Below are 13646 nucleotides of genomic sequence, written 5' to 3' on the forward strand. Positions count from 1 at the left end.
TATATATATATAGCTTCAGAAAACAATGCTGCAATTGAAGTCATTCTGTAAATTGTCCTTAACCCTTGATTAATTCTCTTCATTTATGACCAACTTTTAATACAATTTGCTATCTTCCAACAATTCCATATCTTTGAACTGTTTCTGTAATCTGTTTGGCACTTGCTAAAGGCTTTCTTGGTGCACACATGTCTGCTACATCCATTGAATTTCCTCAAATTCTGTAATCTCTAATGTTTATTAACAACAGTTGTGTCTTTCACTAACAAAGTTGATTATTTCTATTTTCTCTTCAGCCATTTACATAATAATTTCATTCATGGCTGGAAACTCTCCAAAATTTTACAACTACAGATGTTAAATTATCTGGATTATAATTACTCATTTGTTGAATCAAACTGGCTGATCAATAACTTTAAAAAAATCTAATGGCACTGCTCAGAGGAAGGGGGGAGGTATATTAATCTTGTGTCCAATAATTTTCTCTTAACAAATTTCATCAAAAAAAAATAAGCAACCCTTCATTTCAATTCTATACAAGAGATATAATTGATGCATACTGGCTACTACTTTTGCTTACATAGCTAACACTGCAAATTCAAAAACTTTTCAATAAATGAAACTCAAACATTACAATTATATAACAAGTCATTATTAAATAATTTTATTAGATTAAAGATGGGTAGCAAGTTATCGGATTCACTGCATAAAAAAATGTACTATTCTTTCAGGAATTACATTGTTTATAATTATTGGTGAAGTGCAAATTCTAATTTTGTATCCAGACACATTTTGTTGTATTAATAATAAAGATATCATTTGTTTTATTACCTTTTTGTGCGCCTTGGTCTGTTCATCTCCATACTTCTGTACTTCTTTAATTAATTCTTGCAGTTTTCGTACTAGATCTAAATGGCTACTGGCTAGTTTCTCAGTTGACAATTTTAAAACATCCCATACCGGTGCAAATGTTCTGAAGAAGTACATAATGGAGAAAAATAAAGCATCATAGCAACAGTAGGCAGAAAATGGTATCAAATAAAAAGGTGACATTTTCAAATTAAAATCTTAATATTTAAATTCATGAAAAAATTCTCAATTCTTAAAATTTAGTTTCTACATTAAGTTACATTTGGATCATACTCACCCCAGCTGACTGTAGTTACTTGTTGTTTTGGCTAATTTGGTCATAGACCTTGAATAAATATCTTCTATTGTTACACTGTTTGGGGAAAAAAAATACATTTTTAACTTTATTGTGAAAGAACTTGTCAGGTCACACTTCAGATAATTTCCTAACAACTTTTACTACAGAACTTTACATATTTTATATTTTTCTTCAAAGATTGCGCAAATATACAAAAGAAAGAAACACTGAACTGAAGGAGAGCTGCACTCTCGAAGATACTGTCTTTTTGAATCAGGCATTAAACCAAGGCCAACTGCCCCTCTTAAATGAGCGTAAAAGATTCCTAGACAGTATTTCGAAGAACAGCAGGGGGTATTACCAGGATTCTATTTATTTATCTTTCAATAAACATCATAAAAACAAATACTTTAGTCACTATAACACTGCTTCTTGTGGGAATTTGCTATACTGTACTTAACATAGACATAGGATTGCAATTTCCTTTATTATAACATTTAGCAGCCCCGTCTGCTAAAACTCAGACAGATTGCCAACTTGACTGAACTGCAAGGAATGCTGGGTACATTGGCCAAGTGAAACTTTGAAATCACAAAACCCACACATCAGACACAGTGCAAATACAGCAGCCAAGTGCTAATGACATTAGCATAATCTAAAAGGCAACAGTTAATCTGGACAGACACGCCTATCAATTTATCCACGAAATAAAGGAGATTCAGATAAAAAGGCACTGGGTCCTGCTACACAAAGAACCTAATACAAGTACACAATCCTTTATCCAATATTCCGAAATCTGAAATTTTTTTCATGGAGTGTGGAGCATCATTTTGGCGTGCGAATAGGTGACCAAACTCCACACCAACTCAAACTATGTCACTCAGATGTGACGTGGTGGCATGGCCCAGCACTGGCAAGTGTCAAATATGTCTCAGCACTCGTACTATTCACACATGTGTCTGCTGTTCGGTAATTTCTTAAATTTCACTATGAAAAAGTCATTTATTCCAAAATCTGAAAAATTCCAAATTCCGATAAACAACCAGCCCTAAGGATTTTGGATAAAAGATTGTGTACTTGTAGTAGCATGCCATCTAAATGATTGACTCTTGTTTCAAACCATTAAGTGTATCTCCCTGATTGGCTAGAAGTTCCAGAAAACCATCTAAAAGGTATAAAGCAGAGTTCACCTGCAGACCCCTCTCTTGGAATGTTTGGAAGAAGCAATCCGATCTCTACAAGGACAGGAGATGTCTCTTTTGCCTGCAGTAAAAACCACTTTGAGTTCGGAGAAAACCAGCTTATCTCCCTACATCAGGTGCTGCAACCTGTGGCTTTTAACTAATAAGTCAGAGAACTTTACAAGTGTGAACCAGTCACCTGTGCCTCCTGCAATCAAGTAAAAGCATCTGGAGAATGAAGACTGAGAAACAATCTGATCAGCAAAGGATCATATCAGTCTATGGACAGCAACCACTGAACAGCCTTCCCAATCTTTCCCTCTGCGCATAACACCCACTTTGTTTTGTGCTTACATTGTCTGTCCATTGTGTGTGTAGAGGGAAAATTTAAAGAGGATTTGAGGTTTAACCAGTTGAATTATATGTTAATAGCTCAGAATTATCTATCTGTAGTTAGAATCTATTTATTTGTAAAAAATACCAATTCTTCTTAAGTACAGAAGCTTGGTTCATGCTTTCTGTAAACCTGTGTCTAGAAGACAGGAAGATTGGGGAATATGCATACTATGATAAAATCCATAACTTTTTCACAACTCGCAGAATAGCGGGTCTTGATTTCCAGTGTGCTACTCCAGTGAGGCATAGGAAATTTAGCCTAATAAAATAAGCTGTAAGGATATTTAAATATATTTAGGAATGTACATATATGATGAATTTCAAATATATTTCAGAATTGATTGGAGAACTGGCAGATAAAATCAAAGTAGAAAATTCCACGTGCTTCACAAGAGGCGAAAAAGAAATTCAGGAATGGATTACTTAAATGAGAAGAAAGTAACATATATGTAAAATGAAAGAGATCTGGTAGTGTTCATTGACAAGTAACAGAAGCAACCACAACAGTGATTTGATGGTAGTGAATTAAGCAAATAAGATATTGACATGTATTAAAATGTCAACCTTAACAAGAGACAATCCTTCCATTTAATAAATAATTAGTTCCATTATACTCAATGCTATGGACTGTAAAAGTACAAAAGTATAAATTAAAATTCAGAAGAGTTCAATTCTGAAAATCCTTGACCTAAAATGCTAACTCTTTTCTCTCCCCACAGACCTGTTTCCTGATCTGAATATTTCCAGCATTTTTTGTTTTAATTTTAGATTCCCAGCATCCACAATATTTTGCTTTTGTTCTATGATAGCAAGTTCATTTATGAGGAGCAATTATGTAAATTAGGTGCATTTTTACAAGACGCCATAGGACTGAGAATGGATATAGGGCTGGGATTTTGTGGATCCAGTGATATATCAGGGACCTTCAAACATAGTGGCTGGGACCTGATTCCTGGACCCATTTCCAGCAGCACCAATTTCCTCAAGCTGGATTAAGGGTGCAGACTGTCTGATTCCCAATCAGATAGTTCCATTGCAGAGAAAATCATGCCCTAACATACTGTAACTTCCATGAAGTCAAGCCACCTTTTCAAGATATGTTAAGTTCACAGCCCTCCAGAGGTGTCATGACCACTGTCTGGGTAAGGAAGCATTTTGAAGCAAATGTTCAAAAAACATTTCTCTCCCATGCTAAGCTATGCTGCTCTACACAAACCCCATGTCTCAGCTTGCCTTCCAAGTCAATATCCCTTTACTAATAATAACGCATGGAAAAGCTCTTTTTTAAAAAAATGAATTCATAACAAAAATTAAGAAAAGCCTTACAAACGTGTCAGTCATCTAGACCTTCAAGGTCTCATCTGCTGAAACTACGAGCATTTGTATAAATTAAGACTGATCGGTTCTGTCAATTGCACAGAAAAAGAGCTGTCAATGGTACATTTGTTTCAATATAATGAAGCTATCTGGAGTAGTAGCCTTAATCCACAGGGGTGCCAAAAAGATCAGTACTGGGGCCTGAACTAATAATTACTTGGTTGAAAGTATCAACTCTATTGTCACCAAATATTTTGATGATGCAAAGATAGATAGAGCAACACACTGTGAGGAAGATACAAAAAAAATATGCAAAGAGACATAGACAGCCTATGTGAGTGGGCAAAAAGATGGAGTATAATGTAGCAAAATGGAAGTTGTCCATTTTGTTGAAAATAACAGAAAGCAGATTATTATTGAAATGAAACAGAATACAGAACATTGTGGTATAGAGCAATAGGGTTGCATTCGTAGATGAATCATCAAAACTTCGAATTTAGGCACAGAAAGTAATTAGTAAGACAAAAGGAGTGTCAGCCATTATTGCAAGGGGTATGGAGCATAAAGGAATGAAGCATTGCATCAGCAATGAAACAGTGCATCGGTGAGATCTCACCCGAATACAATTTTGGTCTTATTACCTTAAGGGAGATATCTCCACATGGAGGCAGTTCAGAGATGATTCACAGCTGAAAATGTGTTGCTGGTCAAAGCACAGCAGGCCAGGCAGCATCTCAGGAATAGGGAATTCGACGTTTCGAGCATAAGCCCTTCATCAGGAATGAGAGAGAGTAGCCAAGCAGGCTAAGAAGCCTGCTTGGCTACTCTCTCTCATTCCTGATGAAGGGCTTATGCTCGAAACGTCGAATTCCCTATTGCTGAGATGCTGCCTGGCCTGCTGTGCTTTGACCAGCAACACATTTTCAGCTGTGATCTCCAGCATCTGCGTACCTCATTTTTTACTCACAGATGATTCACAAATTGATTGCTAGGATGAAGATTGTCTTAGAAGAAAATGTTAAATATTAACTTCCTTTCATGAAAGCGGCTTCAACATCAGGCAGCTCAGTACCATCCAGGATAAAGCAGCGCACTTGAGTTGAACAGCACCCACCTCCAGCACACAGTGGCAGCAACGTACAGCATCTAAAAAATGCACTGCAGCAACTCACCAGCCAAACCCACAACGTATAACATCCAGAATAACAAGGACAGTAAGTGCACAGAGACACCACCACTTGCAGGTTTACCATCTTCACCTGGAAATATACTGCTGTTCCTTTGGTCGCTGGGTCAAAAAAAAAGGAGCTTCTTCCCCATTAACACTGTGGCAGTTCATGTAGGCCACCCGCCACCAATTAGGGGTGAACAATAATACTGCCTGCCAGTGAACATCCACATCTCATAAATGAATATAAAATATGTCTTAGAGATGCAAAATGTTTTGCATTCATATCAGCTTCCGGTAGTTACAATCTCTGTTCTGTGTTTGTCCATTAACATTGTTGCCGATGTGAATATTGAGTCACAATTAATTAGAATGGATGGCTTTGAGGTATGTAGGGAAGAGGTGTTGGAAATTCTGGAAAGGGTGAAAATAGATAAGTCCCCTGGGTCTGATGGCATTTATCCTAGGATTCTCTGGGAAGCAAGAGAGGAGATTGCAAAGCCATTGGCCTTGATTTTTATGTCCTCATTGTCTACAGGAATAGTGCCAGAAGATTGGAGGATAGCAAATATGGTTCCCTTGTTCAAGAAGGGGAGTAGGGATAACCCTAGTAACTATAGGCTGGTGAGTCTCACTTCTGTTGTAGGCAAAGTCTTAGAGAGAATTGTAAGGGATAGGATTTATGAACATCTGGATAGGAATAATGTGATCAAGGATAGTCAGCATAGTTTTGAGAAGGGCAGGTCGTGCCTCACAAACCTTATTGAGTTCTTTGAGAAGGTGATTAAGGAGGTGGACGAGGGTGAAGCGGTAGATGTGGTGTAAATGGATTTTAGTAAGGCGTTTGATAAGGTTCCCCATGGTAGGCTACTGCAAAAAATACAGAGGTATGGCATTGAGGGTGCGTTAGAGGTTTAGATTAGGAATTGGCTGGCTGGAAGAAGACAGAGGGTAGTAGCTGATGGTAAAGGTTCATCTTGGAGTGCAGTTACTAGTGGTGTTCCGCGAGGATCTGTTTTGGGACCATTGCTGTTTGTCATTTTTATAAAGGACCTGGAGGAGGGGCTAGAAGGTTGGGTGAGCAAGTTTGCGGATGATACGAAAGTCGGTGGAGTTGTTGACAGTGAGGAAGGATGTGGCAGGTTACAGCGGGATATAGATAAGCTGCAGAGCTGGGCAGAAAGGTGGCAAATGGAGTTCAATGTAGGTAAGTGTGAAGTGATACACTTTGGTAAGAGTAACAAGAAGATGGATTACTGGGCTAATGGTCGGATACTTGAAGTGTGGATGAGCAGAAGGATCTTGGTGTCCATGTACACAGATCTCTGAAAGTTGCCACCCAGGTAAATAGTGCTATGAAGAAGGCATATGGTGTACTGGCTTTTATTGGTAGAGGAATTGAGTTCCGGAGTCCTGAGGTCATGTTGCAGTTGTATAAGACTCTGGTGCGGCCGCATCTGGAGCACTGGTCGCCATACTATAGGAAGGATGTGGAGGCACTGGAACGGGTGCAGAGGAGGTTTATCAGGATGTTGCCTGGTATGGTAGGAAGATCGTATGAGGAAAAGCTGAGGCATTTGGGGCTGTTTTCATTGGAGAAAAGAAGGTTTGGGGGTGACTTGATAGAGGTGTACAAGATGATTAGGGGTTTAGATAGGGTTGACAATGAGAACCTTTTTCCACGTATGGAGTCAGCTATTACAAGGGGGCATAGCTTTAAATTAAGGGGAGGTAGGTATAGGACAGATGTTAGGGGTAGATTCTTTACTCAGCAAGTCGTGAGCTCATGGAATGCCCTGCCAGTAGCAGTGGTGGACTCTCCCTCTTTATGGGCATTTAAACGGGCATTGGATAGGCATATGGAGGATAGTGGGCTAGTGTAGGTTAGGTGGGCTTGGGTTGGCGCAACATCAAGGGCCAAAGGGCCTGTACTGCGCTATATTTTTCTATGTTCTGATACAACACAATGAATACTTTTAGCATGTTTTCCTATGGAATGCAAAATAATCATCTGAATGTTATTTTCATTTGTAACTCTACACCTCACAATATTGTGGAAATATCCCAAAAGCAAGGAAATACCTTTCTCTTATGAAGTCTGCCAAATCTTTTGTCGATGTTTGACCATGTTTCATATTATGATAAAGGACATCAAAGCCATTGTTCTTTTCCCCCTGAAATCAACAAATAACCACTTTTAATACTTAAACTTTAAAAATACATTTAGATTTGGTGTACTGTACAAATTGTAACTTAAAGCAAAATAACACATTAGGCCTTTGTTTTGTATTTGCACACACATTTTTAAAAATACAATAATTCAAAACAAACTTCCAGAAATAAAATGTCATTTCAGAGTTCAAATTTTTCAAAATTGAATTCTAGTAGTCATTGATAGATTTAATCAGCAATTCCAAAGTGAAACACATGCAATTGAACAAGTACAAAACTGGATTGCCTAGTGTGCTATGCATTACGGTTGCACACCTGTAACACTAGTAACAAGAAAAAACTGCAAATGAGACTGCATATCTATCAGAGTCAAAGAAATATCTGACAAAGTTTTACATATGTAAAAAAAAGTGTTATTTAACTCAAAAAATGTGTGATCAAAATAGCGTCTTTATTGAATCATTAATTATTGTAATTATAGGATTTCTGGTGATGCATTAATCAAAGACTATTACAGAATCAAAAATCTCATCCAAAGAAAAATGTATATAAAAATGGGTGTGAAAAAAGCCTGGGAATATAAATACAAATTATGTGAGTGCATAACTTGTAATTGTAATAGCATTTGATAGTTTGGAATTGTTTTATCCTCAGTTGAAATGGCATATCTACATCTCAATATTGAAGAAACAGATTTCTTTGAAATCTGCTATTAAAGTTTCATTGTCTAATATCAAAGAAAAAATCTCCAGAACTACCAGCCTTGCTCAATGACAAGGTTCTTGTTTAGGATTCAGGTTTCATAGTAACAATAATAGCTGCTCTTCCTCAAACTTAAACTTGCAATGTGGAACGCCCAATGAAGTTAGACTGTATAAACTTTATTGCTGATGGACTATCATCCTCACCTATGGAATCAAGAATGATATACAGTTTCAACTTACGCAACAGCTAGAATTATAGAATCATACAGTACAGAAAAGGCCCTTCAGGTCCTCTCTGACTACTTTCCAACACTTGGTTCATAGTACTCGAAACCATCATAGTTAAGACATTCTAAAGGTTGTGAGGTTTCCTACCTCAACAATTTTCCCAGGCAGTAAATTACAGACTCACATCAGATTCTGTCTGAAAACATGTTTCCTCAAACCGCCCTGCACTTCACTTTAAAATTATACATTCTTGTTATTGACTAAGGGGAACAGCTGCTTTCTATCCACTCTGTCCATTCCCTCATATTCTTATACACCTGAATCAGGTTCCCACTCAACTTTCTCTGCTCTAAAGAAAACGACCCATGCTTATCCAGCCTCTCTTCATAGGTAAGCTGCACCATCCCAGGCAACATCCTGGTGAAGCTCCTCTGCACCCACTCCAATGCAATCACAGCATTCCTGTAAAGGCTGTGACCTAACCAAACTTTGTACAACTCCAACATAACCTCCTTGCCCTCATAATTTAAGTCACAATGACAAAGACAAATGTCTCTTGAGCTTTCTTAACTCCCTAATCAACCTGTCCTTTGCCTTATCACTACCATGCTTCCTGAAAAGTGGAACCTCATTAGTTGCCCTCCAGTCCTTAGGCACCTCAACTGCAGCCAGACATAAATTTAAAATTCTAACTTCCTTCCTTGTCTCCTATAGCAGCCTAGAATACAACTCATCCAGACATGGGGATCTGTCCACATTTATGACCCCCCAAAATCTCCTCATTTCTATGTCATTCTGTTCAAGAACTAAATTTTGAACCCACACCCTCTATCTCTCAAGTGAAGATATAGATGAACTACTCATGTAACAGCCTACCAATATTCTCTAACTCCACGCATAGACTGCCACTTTGTCCCTAATGGGCCCTACTCTTTTCCTGGATTTCCTCTTTCCCAATATACCTAAAAAAAATCTTAGGATTCTACCAAATCTCATCTGCCAGTATTTTCTCATGCCTTGTTTGTTGTGAATTGCTTCAGATCCCCCTGCAACTAGGGCCTCTAATGATATCTGCCTTTTGTACCTGTTAAAAGCCTCACCTTTTCCTTCTTATCCAGTTCTGAATATAACATGGTACCCAGGATTCTCTGGGTTTCATAATCCTAAATGTCCCTAAAGGAAAAATGTTGGCCTTCCCCAAATCCTGTTTGAATGACTCCACTGTTCTGCTGCAAATTCACACAAAGTTGCTGTCCCCAGTCTACTTTGGCCAAACCATCATCTCTTAGATGGCAACAACATTGCAATCCCACGTGTAATCAAGCCTTCAAGTCTTATCTATAATACTTCTAGCAATAAAGTCAAGGCCATCCAGCCTCACCTTGATAAGTCAGTACCATTGGTACCAAAAGTATAGATAGAATGTGGGTTGCATAAAGAATTGAGGGAGGTAGGCAGTAGATTAAAATGTAGGATCTCAAAGGTTGTAATCTCTGGATTAGTCCTTGTGCCATGTGCTGATGAGTACAGAAATAGGAAAATGAGTGGCTCAAGAGTTGGTGCAGGAGCAAAGGTTTTAAATTCCTGGATCGCTTGGACCATTTCGGGAATGATGGGACCAGAGCAATCAGAATGGTACCAACATTCTTGTAGGTGGGCTTACTAGTGCAGTTGGGAAGATTTTAAACTTTTCTAGTGGGTTTAAACACAGAGCTTTAGAACAATAGTGATACTGTACAAGTGATAGTGTACTTTAGTGACGGAAGCCATACAGACAGAATTTAACCATGTTGAGGGAGTAGTCATAGAGTCGGAGAGAAACGGACCCTTTGGTCCAACTCTTCCATGCAGACCAGATATCCTAAATTAATCTAGTCCCATTATTTTAGGTTCATTCAGGACCTCATCCCTCTCCCCACCTATGGAGTTGTACCAATGTGGACTATGAATTGTGGCTGATGCCCCTCCTCTGGAAGGATGCCCTGCGATCACACAATGATATTTTTTACCCTGTTATCTACATTTCATGCTGCAGTAATTCTAGTCTGATGCCCAGACCTGCTCTCCGCAAACAGCTGAGATGCACTTTGTGCCATGTCCTTGTCTCTGGCTGTACTCCTTGGAGAAACCATTACTTTCATTAGTTTCCAAAATGGAATAATACCTATCTGGTAGGTAGCCATTCCCACTCTGCCTATACACTTTTAATCTGTAGTGTAAATTATCTTCCTCTATGGGCTATCCATGTGGTCTCCTACATCATGGATGTATAACTATGACTGCTGCTTTCAGGTTCCACACTCTCACCAATATGTACTCTTCTTCATGAAGATCCAAGCTTTTCCCAGCTTTAATAGGACTTACTTTGCCTACTCCATCTGAGTAACTCTTCCTTTTAACACAAAGTCCCTTCATTCAATTTCCAAAAGAAAAAGAACGGACATTAGTACCCCGGGCAACTACTTGGTCTTTAACTCCCCACGACTTGAGTCTTCAAATGAGAAATCTGTCCTCACCAGCACTCTACTTGTTGATTAACTCAAAAACAGTCCTTTCAGCTGCCCAGCATTGCAGCAAGTCTTCTACTCAGAGCTCCATGTCTGACTGTTTCGGTGAATCTGCAAATCAGTCCCACAGTGTGGGCGGCACGGTGGCACAGTGGTTAGCACTGCTGCCTCACAGCACCTGAGACCCGGGTTCATTTCCCGACTCAGGCGACTGACTGTGTGGAGTTTGCACGTTCTCTCCGTGTCTGCGTGGGTTTCCTCCGGGTGCTCCGGTTTCCTCCCACAGTCCAAAGATGTGCAGGTCAGGTGAATTGGCCATGCTAAATTGCCCGTAGTGTTAGGTAAGGGGTAAATATAGGGGTATGGGTGGGTTGCACTTCGGCGGGTCGGTGTGGACTTGTTGGGCCGAAGGGCCTGTTTCCACACTGTAAGTAATCTAATCTACAGTCCAAAGATGCACAGGTCAGGTGAATTGGCCATGCTAAATTGCTCATAGTATTAGCTGTATTAGTCAAGCTGTATTAGACAACTCCTCCATTGAGTTTAAGCGTCAAACCTTGCCCCTTACTTTCAATATGTTTTGCCTCGAGTTTGTTTCCATAAAACAAGCAGGTCAGATGGGATTGTCTCTGAAAGGACTCAATAGCAGACTGCATCCCTCCTCAAAAGTATTCAATTTTACCTTTTTTTAAAGGAAATAGTGTAAAACATAACTCTCTCGAAAAGGCCAGTGTTCAGAACAGAAGGGAGCAAAGAAGCCAAATGACAAAACATAATAGAAATGAATTCATTTTCACTTTGCTAGAGCAGCAGAAAAGTTGGAGGAGGCTCACATTGAGCGTAATCACCAGTATTAAAAGGGTGGGCCAAAAGGCCTATTTCTGCATCACATCTTCTAGATAGTCTCATGTCTGTATGTACTTCTGAGTTCAGGCTGTTGAGATGGCAGCTGAGACACTAAGCCGTAGTCACATATCTTCTGCCACTGGGTGGCACTGCAAGAGGCTGCCCAAGATTGCCCATTGCTAAAAATCAAATTTCCACTTTTTTTTAAACAAAACTGCTTTTGAGTGTTTACATACAACCTGGTGTGGGGCAGGCATTTAACACAATTTAATAGGCTTCCCTGATTTTTGATCTAATTGAATACCTATCCCTTTTGCACCTCGGTACCTGTTCATTTAGTACTATGCACAGTTCTAGTCTCTATTATAAAATGGACTTGGAGCCTAAGGAGAGGATAAGTTATAGAAGTGATTGATGACAACTGAGTGAAAGGTTTTACATATTAAAAAAGACACTGAATGTGGCTTTTCTCTAGGAGATGTCAATCTCACACCTCGAAACATGCCAGCTGTCTGTGCAGCAAACACACTGCATGTTTATTCAAATAGCCATGTCAGAAAACAGGTTGGGGCTAATCCTCAGTCCTGTCTGGGGAAACATCACTATTGGTTGAAGGTTCTGGTACTGATGGGCACAGGCACATTTGGCACAGGATAAACCTTGATATTACAGATTGGTGAGTCTAACAAGTATGACTGGGAATTACTGGGAAAAAGTCTGAGGATCAGAATTAATCTCTACTTGGTGAGGCGAGGATTAGTCAAGAATAGTCAGCATGGCTTTGTCAAGGGGAGATCACATCTAACAAATTTGAATGAATCTTTTGAAGCAGTGAGTAGCTGTGTGGTTGACGATAGTGTGGTTGATGTGGTCTACATAGACTTCAGTAATGCTTCTGACAAGGTCTCACATGGCAGATTGGTTAAGAAGCTAAGAGTCTATGGGATTCAGGGTAATTTAGCAAATTGAATCCAAAATTGCCTTAGTGGTACGAAGCACAGGATGATGGTCAAGGGTGTTTGTGCAACTGGAAGCCTTCATCCAGTTGTGCACTACAGAATTCAGTGCTGGATCCCTTGCTGTTTGCTGTGTACATCAATGGTCTAAATATGGAGGAGGTACGATCAGTAGACTTGCAGATGACACACAAAAAGGTGGTGTGGTTAATAGCAAAGAGGAAGCTTTGGACTAGATGATGATATTGACGAGCTGCTGGTCAGATGAGAAGAACGGTTGCAAATGGAATTTAATCTTGAAAAGTGTGAAGTAATTTTTACAAAACTAACAAGACAAGGGAGTTTATGTTGAGTGGTATTAAATACAGAGGATCAAAGGGTCCTTTGTACATATATCCATGGATCCTTGAAGAAAGCAGGACAGATAAATAAGGTAGTTAAGAAGACATGTGGTAACCTGTGTTTATTAATCAAGGCATTGAATACAAGAGCAAGGAGGTTGTGATTGAGCTGTATACAATATTAGTTAGGCACAGTTGGAGCACAGCATGCAGTTCTGTTCACCACACTACAGGAAGGATCTGAGTGCACTAGAAAGGGTGCAGAAGAGATTCACCAGTATGTTGTGCTGCAGCAATTCAACTATGAAGTGAGGCTAGTAAGGCTGGGGAAGTTTTCCTTGTAGCAGAGAACGCTTGGTGGTGGTTGGGGTGGGGGGACTGACATGTAAAAATAATTCTGAGGAATAGAGACAGGGTAGATAGGGAGAAATTGTTCCTGTTAGCCATGGGGTCAATACCCACAGGCACAATTTTAACATAAGGAGCAGGTGTTTTAGAGAGTATTTCATCACGCATTTTTTGATGACATATTTTTACTCGGAGGTTTGTGGGTAGAACTCACTGTCTGGATGGATGATAGAGACAGAAACGTTATGATATTTAAGAACATTTCAGACTAACATTTGAAATGCTACTGCATGCATGGCTATGAGCCAAGTGCTGGAAAATTAGATTAGAACAGA

The 13646-nt window shown here is 39.3% G+C and overlaps 1 protein-coding gene across 1 annotated transcript in view; it reads right to left on the bottom strand.

Moving 5' to 3' along the window:
• Positions 1-13646, bottom strand: part of fcho2 (FCH and mu domain containing endocytic adaptor 2) — a 202094-nt gene that overhangs the window by 145425 nt on the left and 43023 nt on the right. The window contains exons 2-4 of the mRNA XM_060836174.1: positions 7292-7383; positions 1148-1222; positions 832-973 (exon numbers count right to left, since the gene is read on the bottom strand). Of these exons, the coding sequence (XP_060692157.1) occupies positions 832-973; positions 1148-1222; positions 7292-7383 (309 nt within the window). The remainder of the gene's footprint in view (positions 1-831; positions 974-1147; positions 1223-7291; positions 7384-13646) is intronic.

Source organism: Hemiscyllium ocellatum, chromosome 2 (assembly GCF_020745735.1).
Source record: "Hemiscyllium ocellatum isolate sHemOce1 chromosome 2, sHemOce1.pat.X.cur, whole genome shotgun sequence".
NCBI lineage: Eukaryota > Metazoa > Chordata > Chondrichthyes > Orectolobiformes > Hemiscylliidae > Hemiscyllium > Hemiscyllium ocellatum.